Genomic DNA, 8,904 nt, shown 5'->3' with positions numbered 1-8,904 from the left:
CTCAATTTACAATTCAAAGGAAGAGGAGTAGATATGTGCTACTGGAAAGCTTAAATATTAATGGGTTGCTGTGGATACTTGTATCAACTACTTAACATCTGTTTTGACATGTGTGCTGTTTCTGCCATCCCTTATCGCGAGTGTGAGTGGCCACTGCAGTTCACATGTTGCAGAGTTCCTGGTCGAAGCTGCCTGCAGCAGAGGAGGAAGTGCCGTGAAGAAGGGAAGATTAAGCTCTTTATTTAAAGGCAACTGGATTGAATGGCTCTGGAGACGCCGTAGCAGTCAGTTAGTGCTGTTGCTGTTGCCATGTTGCTTTAGTAGAGGCACAAGTTAATGTCCACAGCCAGAATATGACACCTACTTCACTGCTTACTTCTTCCTTTCTGCAAGTTGGAGATGGTGTGTAAATCAAAGGCTTGCAAGCCTGGCCTCTAACTAGCCAATAAGAAGGAAAGCCCCTGAAACCGAATCTAATTTCTGAATGCATCTGTTGATTTACACGAAAACTAGGGTCCCCATTATTACTTCTCATTAACCCTTCGCGAATTAGCGTCACAGTTTCACGCTACGGTGCTCAGGCTGCGGAGCCACCCGCACGCAGCTGCTTCTCACGAAGCCGGTGCCGAACCGCCCGAGCGGCGGCTGGCCCTGTGCGGCGGGCAGCGGGGCTCCCGCGGCGGCCCCGGCCCCGGCCCGGGGGGCGCTGCCCGGCCCGGGGGGCGGCACAGGCGGCGGGGGGGCGAGACCGGTGGGGGCTCCCGCCGAGCACCGGCAATAAACGCCGGACAGACCTGGCTCGGCTGCCGCCGGCTGCGGGCGGGGAGGCGCGCAGTGGCCGCGCCTGCGGCGTGGCGGAGTGGATTTTTTTTTTTTTTTTTCCGCAAGCTCACCTTGATGCGGCGGGGAGTTAAAGGCCCGCTCTCGGCAGGGGGAGCTTTGTTTTCTCGGCGCATCTCAGGCACCGAGCGGCGGCACCGCTGCGCTCCGACCACACCGCGCCGGGGCCGGAGCCGGAGCTGCCGCGGAGCGGGGGGCAGCCCGCGGGGAGGGCAGCCCTCGCCACCGCTGGGATCTGGTCTCCCGCGGGGCCGGGGCACGGCGGAAGCGCCGGAGCAGCCTGCCGGGCCGCGCCGCCCCCTCGGGGGGACCCCCGGCGGCTCGCTGCGCTGCCCCGCCCGGGCACGGCCGCGCTCCCCGCCCGCAGCAGGGTCCCGCCGCCGGCCGAGCCTCCCCCGCGCCGCCGCCGGCGCTCACGGCAGTTTTGTTACTTTCTCGGACTTACATGGACATCGCCCGGGAGCGCGCGTAGCCCGCGGGCGCCGCGTCCCGCCGCCCGCTCGCCGCGGGCTGCGCCGCCGCCTTTGCCGCTCGCGCCCCGGGACGCGGAGGCGCCCGGCAGCGCGGCCCCCGCCCGCCCCCGCCGGCCCGCCTTTCTCGCCGACTTTCTCCGCCGCTCGCAGCGAGAGCAACAGCTAGCCCGGCCCGGCCGGGCCAGGCGAGCGGGAGGCGGGGGGGGAGCGGGCGGCCAGCGGCACCGCCGAGCCGCGGCCCAGAGCCCTCGCCCCCGCGGCCTTTCCGCCGGAGCTGCGCGGAGCTGCCCGCCCTCCGCCCCGTCCCGGGCCGCGGAGCCACGCCGGGCGGCGCTGCGGGGGCCGGCCGCGGGGCGCCGCCGGCCGGGAGGAGAGCGCGCCCGGGGGGGCGCCCACTCCCTCGCTGGGGCCCCTGCGAAGCTGCCGCAGGCCGGCCCGCCGCGCCGGGCGCCCAAAGTGGCCCGCGCCCCCGCGCCCCGCGGGCGCCGCCCGGAGACCCTCGGCCCCCGCTGCCTCCTGCGGGCCGCCGCCGCGGGGTGCCTGGCCGCCGCCGCCCGCGCCCTGCTCCGCCGCGGCCCCGGCGCCCGCCCCGGCGCCCGGGGTGATGCCATGCCCCGCAACCACGGCGGCGGGGAAGAGGGCGGCTCCGCGGGGCTCTGGATGAAGAGCGGCGCGGCGGCGGGCATGAAGGATGTGGAGTCGGGCCGGGGCAGGGCGCTGGCGAGCGCGGCGGCCCGCGGCGACGGCCTGCTGCTCCTGGGCACCGGCGGCGCGGCCGCCCCCACCGGGCTGCGGGAGGGCCGCCGCGGGAAGCACGGCGCCCGCATGAGCCTGCTGGGGAAGCCGCTGTCGTACAGCAGCGGGCCGAGCTGCCGCAGGAACGCCAAGTACCGCCGGCTGCAGAACTACCTGTACAACGTGCTGGAGCGGCCCCGCGGCTGGGCCTTCGTCTACCACGCCTTCGTGTGAGTACCGACCCGCTCCCCTCCTCTCCCCGCCCGTCCCATCCCGTCCCGTCCCCGGGGCCGCCACCCGCACCTGCCCCCGGCCGCAGCCGTGCCGCTCCGCGCGGCGCGCGTCTCCCTCCTGCCCCTCCGCTCCCGGAGCATCGCGCTGCGGCACGCGGGGCGGACCGGTCCCGTGCCAGTCGCGCCCAAAGCGCCCCGGGGGCACCGGCGGGGGCGGGGGAGCCGCTGCCACCTGCGGCGCGGCGCTCCGCGGGCGACGGAGGATCCGCGCAGCCCCGGGGGGAGGTGGTGGGGCGAGGCGGTAGGGGCAGGCGCGGCTGTCCCGGCAGAAGGAGCCGGCGGAGCGCTCGGCGGCGGGCACACGCTCGCTTGTCTCCCGGGCGCTTGCGGCCGCCGGCTTGCGCGGGGGCTGCGCGGCGCTCCCGCAGCGGCCGCCCCGCCTGCCCCGAGGTTAGACGGGCCGAGGGGCGCCGGCCGCTCCCGGGCCCCCTCCCCACGCCGGCGGTGTGCGCGGGGGCGCCTTTCGCCCCGCGGCCCCCAGCGCGGCGCGGCTGGGGAAGTTCCCGCCGCGGGGCCGCGCGGCGCGCTGCTGCCCCCCGCGCGCTTCCCCAGCGCTCGTGGCTTCCGCCCCGCGGCGCGCGCAGGTGGCGGCAGGGGCCGCGCCGCCTCCCCGGGCGGGTGCCGGGCGCAGCGGGACGCCGCCGCCCGGGTGCGCCCACCGGGAAGGGCGCGGCGACCGGGCTCTGCGCGGGGCACCCCGCTCTCTGCCCTTGCTGCGGTTGTGCCCCTAGCGAGGGGCTCCTGTCGCCCGCTGTTCCGCAGGAGCCGGCGGTGACAACAGTGCGTGATCGCGACGGGGCTAGCGGTGCCGGCGCCGCGCTGCGAGACGTGCGCTGCTTTACTTGAAGAGGCTTTGCCGGGGAGAGCTGGGGTGTGGGGGTGTGTGACACACCGGAGGCAGAAACTGCTGCGGGTACCCCTGGGGCCAGCGGTGCGCCTCAGCTCGCTGGGAATCCCCCGGCTTTAGGGGTTCCCGTAACAACCGGGGGAAAGGCCCGACTCGGAAACCCCTTGCGTGGCTGAGCGAGACGTGCCACACGGCCTGGCAGGGACTTTGCGACGGGTCATGGTCCTGGGTGAAAACCTTGCGATAAATTGCAGAGAAGGATGGGCATTACTGTACCAGACGTACAAGGCAGGGTGTTTCTGTGTTTGGCTACAGGAAATAATTCATAAATAAATCCAAAGATTTAATTGATACGCTTTAGGTAGCTATATTTCTGTGATAGCTGCCAGAATCAAGCTAGCCGTTACAGCAGCTTCGGTGAAAAAGCAACTGTTCCTTAAAAGCTGTTTGACAGCATGGAGAGTGCTCCTCTCCCAGCAGCAGGGGAATCCCCAAATCCTACTTTTATTAAAGTTTTTGCAAGGGAAAAAAATACTTCGCCAAAAACATGGGGGGTCTGATTAATAACGTACTTTGTAGATAGATTTATTTAGTAAATCGAAATTGCTATAGGTAACAAGCAGTAGTAACATACTGAGTGTTGTATTTTATTCAGTAATAATTTAGATGATCTGCCCATTTTCTCTTACTGTGAAAAATCAACTCTTACAGCTTGAACTTCCTTCTTGGCGGGCATGTATGTGGTATGTTTTGCTGTTTGGGTTCTTACAGCTGTTACCCTGTGGCATAGATGGATGTAAATGAATATTGTGAGAACCTCCGAAGTATTTACTAGGAATTATCTTACTGCGGTGCCTGAAAAATCTGTAAATTGTAGCTTTGGACCTTTCTCTTCGAGATCATGATGAAAATCACTAAAACAAGTGAAGTTCAAGTTGGAAGTAAGGTTGACAAGTTTAAACCTAAAAAAAAAAGTATAAAAAAAAAAAAAGTAGTACATTTCCAAACAGAGTGAAGCCATGACACAGCAGCACTGTAAACAAGGAATATTGCCAGCTGCGTTTAGATAATGGCCTGCATAGAAAGAGTGCCAGTTTAAATTTTTAATTGCAAATGGCAATTTTGGCAGCTGTAAATGCCAACTTTATACCTTTTATCTGATCAGATCTGTGTGAAAGAGCTTGAAACATTACTGTAATGTAAAGGCACCTAGTAATAATATTACCTTTAAGGATCTGTCACTGCTACGGTCTTTAAGGTGCGTTTGAAGTTCCACTGGATTTCAGTTTGACAGCCATCCTCATTGCCAGCCTATAAATTATTTTAATCTATTTACATAATTCTGATTTTAATGACTGCTAGATATTCAGATAATATTTTTGGTGTTTCAGGCTCAGTTTTTTCCAGCCACCTGATCACATACAAATGCAACTTGGAGAATGTACTTTCTTACAGGATTAAAAAACAAACAAAACCCCCAAACTCCAACGAGTTGAAAAAAAAAATAGTCTTGAGCCAAGTAGCTTACAGTTGCAAAGACGTTACTACGTATGTGGATGAAATGCCTGCTGCTACCTCTGCTAACCTATCCTTGACTGCAGTGAAGCCTGTTACAGCTCTGCACTGTTCCCGTTACAAGAACGGGCTGTCTGGGGTGAGACCTTTTGTGTAGACCATTGGTCTCCTGAAATGAAGCTCTCTCTGATACGCCCGTTGAAGTAATGCAAGCGTGGTTTCAGAGTTTCCGTTTAAAGGCTTTGATGTAGAAGTGTATTTAGGTTTGCCTGTTTGTTTTTCAAATAAGAAGTGGGGAATTAAGCATTGGTTACAAGTAAGAAATCATCCCTGTAGTGATATTTTCATTTCTCATTTCCATAGGGAAGAACACTTCAAAGCTGAGAATAAAGCACAGTTGACTCTCTTCTTTTCTTTTTGCCCCTTCCAATAAGAGAAAAATAGGCCAACCACCTGAGGAACGAGTGTTGTAACCTACATTCAGGAGTCAATTGGTTAATTTATTTGTAAATATAAACTTGCCAAATGCTGGAAAAGACAGCTGTTTACAAACTTGTGCTGCTCGAGGAAGAATTTACTCTTGAGCAAAGGCCTTTGACTTCAGTGTAGTTATGCTGGGGAGTAGAGCTGTAAATTACATGTTTCTTGGCTCTTTTTTTTGTGTACTTTAGTGGCTCTTTACATGGAAGACCTAGTTAAAAATCTAAGATCTTTCCTGCAGATTTTTTGAAAACTGCTTTTTGGGTACCACAGTTTTCTTAGTCATTCAGGAACACCAAAAATATGAGCACTTACTAAATCAGAAAAGAACATTCATACCATTTGTGAGTAATGAGTCAGTAACTTAAACTCCTGCTAGTAAAATATTTATGCCACACCACATCACCTACACATGGAGCATGTGCATATTTAACGCATGCACGCCTACATTAAAATGCTGTGATATTGTAACTTTTCAAAAACATTGTGTTGGAATGTCATAGGGTTTCTTTCTGTTGTTGCTGTTTATTTAGATTATTTTGGGTTGTTTGTATAGACATTGTATAGACATTGCCTTAGAATGATCAAAGGGGAATTCCAGATTTGTTGCAAATTTAACTCTGGGTTTCATCTTCAGTTGTCGTAAGGATTTTGTATTATTTTTATTCTTAATTGACATTCTGAAAAAGGGATGGCTCGAGATGTTCAGAAAAAAATAATGTTCTTCGATACTGTTTATAGTGGTAGGATATAATTAGTTGCATAAGTATCCTAATTTAACGTGTTGAATTTATGTCAGGAATAATAAAGTTTCTCTTTCTTACTGACTTCTTTGTAATATATTCCCCCACAGAAGTCTTTAATAATTTGTTGTGGCGCTGTCCTTCTCTTTATAAAGCCGCCACCTTTTGCTCTGGAAGCTTCTGAATCACAAATCGCAGGGCTGGATGCATGCACGAGGGCAGTATCACTTTGCATGACCTATATTGATAGGTTTCAGCGGGCATCCTCTGTTGGCCATAGCTAGAGATGTGTGCTAGGTGAATTTAAGAGCCTGTATGGTGTCCTTCTTTTCCTTTGCGTTATTGATGGAGAAAGGCTGGAAAATAATTTCTGAAAAAAATACAATGACGCCATCAATGATGTAACTAGCTATTTTAGTTTTCCAGATCTGTCGGAAAGGACGTGGCTTACTAATGATCAGATGGCTATTGAATAGCGGCGCCTTTGCATGTGAGCTAGCAGTGCTGCATCATGCTGTGCCATTTGTATAATTAGTGAGGTTCCGCATTCTGATTAAAAAAACAATAATGTCCAACAACCTACTTACTTTTTCTCCTACTATCAGAAAGCAGGAGAAATGATTTTGCCTCTTTATTTTATCCATCTTCAGGCATCTAATGAACAAGTTCCAGGGGCTCAGTGGGTAGATCTGTCGCTTTTGTCTTTTCAAGCATCATTTTAGAGTCAAGGTCTGATATTGTTAGGATAACAATATATTTTTATATGCTTAAAAAAAATAAACCCAGAATAATATTTACAAATAAAAAATCACAGGGTTGATGACATAAAAGATGTGGTGAAGCAAATCTTAATAGGTACTAAGGAGGTAAAAATTTAAAACTCTTTAACACCTAAACCTTAGCAGGCATTTTCTTTCAGGGAGTGAGAATGAATGATGTTGGGTATTTAGACGCACTTCAATATAAATCTGCAGCGGTTTGCCGCATCTGAGGCAGTCTGTGATTCTGTATGTGTGCCTATTTCTCACTTAAACGATATTTGCAAGGGCCCTTTGGAAGTCACTCGGTCCAACTGGAAGGCACATCCTTCGCAGTCGTGTCAGCTGGGCTTTGCTTAGGTCTTAAGCTTCACTGGATGGAGGTCCCACCACCTTGCTGGGTAACCTGCAGGACTGCAACACCTACCTGTTGAAAAAAGAGGGGGTTTGGCATGGGGAGGGAGGGACGGCAGAGCCCAGCTGAACCTCCCAAGTGGCCGTTCATGGTCATTGCCCCTTTATGTATCAGCTGGCACTAGCATGAAGAATTTGGCTTCTTTATCCTTGTAGTTTCCCTTCACGTAGCTGTAGGCTGCTACTAGGTCAACTGTTAGATCACCCTCTCACCAGACTGAACAAGCTCGGCTCCCTCAGCTTCTCTATGTAAGACACAAGCTCGAGGCCCCTGACTGTCTTCATTGCTCTCCTGCATCTCGTCCAGCTTCTGCATATCGGTGTTCAGCTGCGGGGAGGGGGTACAGCCAGGTGCCATAGTGTGAGGTCACCTTGAGTAGAGGAGAAACTTTCTTCAGCCTTCTGGCCCCGCTCCCCTAATGTAGTTGCATGCTGCTTGCTCATCTCATCTCTGATGCCGGCATGCTCTTGGCTTGTACTTGAATTGCTGCGGCCACAGGAGCACCAAGGCCCTTTTTAATGGGGCAGCTGCCCACCCAGACTCCACCAGTGGGCTCCCAGCCTGTACAGATACATGGGATTATTCTGCACTGGATGCAGGTCTCTGCTTTTCTCTTAGTTGGACTTCACAGGTTTTTATGTTCACGTCCTGTTATTTTCTTATTCTGTCTGGGTCATTATACACTGACCAGAGAGGTGGAGATACAACAATCTTTAAAAAGGCTTGTGCTTTCTCCGTGATTGGGAGAGAAGATGAAATGTTCAACAGTGCTTTATTCCTCCTCTTTCCCCGTGCTGTTCATGGACAGCAAGCACTCCTCTCCTGGAACTCTCCCATGGGCAATAAGTAATGTCTAGATTCTTTTTTTTTCACTTGGTTTTTGTTGGAGAGCTATTGCCCACCTCAGGATTTTCAGTAGATAAGTATCAGGAATGTTTATCATATGATGTATACTTAACCTTAGTAAGATACTGTTTCACATTTTATTTTTTGAGGCTTGGTCTACCAAGTTTTCTTACTAGTACTGGGCTTACTTTCAGACTCAAGAGTAGTGATCCAGGGGAAACAACTAATTTGCCATAAAAATCAAAACTGATCCTCAACCTTCTAGAAAGAAGAGAACAAAAGGCTTTCTTTGAGAAAGAGTCGCCAAGATCTGGATTGGGGAAAGTTCATGACCAGGGACTTTCTTTTATTTGTTGTAAGGTTTATTTCTCACATGGCATTAGGAATTGTTTGTATGAAAATGGATAATAGGTTAGTGTTTTGATTTCAAATTTTTAAATAAATGTATAACCTTTGAGATCAGGGTCTTTCCATTTTTTCTTCATCTTAAAGCAAGAAGTGAGCTTTATAATTTTTTGTTGTGCTTTTTTTCCCCTCATACAAAAAATCGTGCAATTAGCATTACATTTGGGGGTGAGATTCCTCTCAGATATTTTTTCTTTCTGTGCCAGTCTTGGGCACGACATTTCTCGTCTTCCTTCTTGAGTGTCTTGTATGATGTAGATGAACTTTCTGTGGTCTCATATGGTAAAAGAAGTTGCCTGAGTTTGTCCGGGGGTCCGATGATCCATGAATACATAATGTGGCATTAAGTACCTGCTGTCTCGAAGGAGTAGTTGTTTTAGAGGATGCAAGAAAGATTTTAGAAAGATTTTAATTGCCTGTGAGACAGTATTGGTGTGACAGATTTTCAGAGTAGGCTCTAGACAGTAGCTTAATGGACTAGACACCTTTCCCCCCCATTACATTTTAGGTTTCTGCAGTATTTGACTTTCTAAAGCAAAAATGAAGGTTGTGAT

At 52.6% G+C, this 8,904-nt stretch overlaps 1 protein-coding gene across 3 annotated transcripts in view; it reads left to right on the top strand.

Annotated features, from left to right (window-relative positions):
• Positions 1 to 917: 917 nt before the first annotated feature.
• KCNQ5 (potassium voltage-gated channel subfamily Q member 5) overlaps positions 918 to 8,904 on the top strand; it is a 303,789-nt gene continuing 295,802 nt past the window's right edge. Inside the window, exon 1 of one of the 3 annotated variants that reach the window (XM_056343358.1) lies at positions 918 to 2,278. In XM_056343358.1, the coding sequence (XP_056199333.1) occupies positions 1,923 to 2,278 (356 nt within the window). In that variant the 5' untranslated portion in view covers positions 918 to 1,922. The remainder of the gene's footprint in view (positions 2,279 to 8,904) is intronic. The other 2 variants (XM_056343356.1, XM_056343355.1) reach the window with 2 other exon arrangements.

The sequence above is a fragment of the Falco biarmicus genome, chromosome 6 (assembly GCF_023638135.1).
Source record: "Falco biarmicus isolate bFalBia1 chromosome 6, bFalBia1.pri, whole genome shotgun sequence".
Lineage (NCBI taxonomy): Eukaryota > Metazoa > Chordata > Aves > Falconiformes > Falconidae > Falco > Falco biarmicus.
This window is presented reverse-complemented; position numbering and strand designations above follow the sequence as displayed.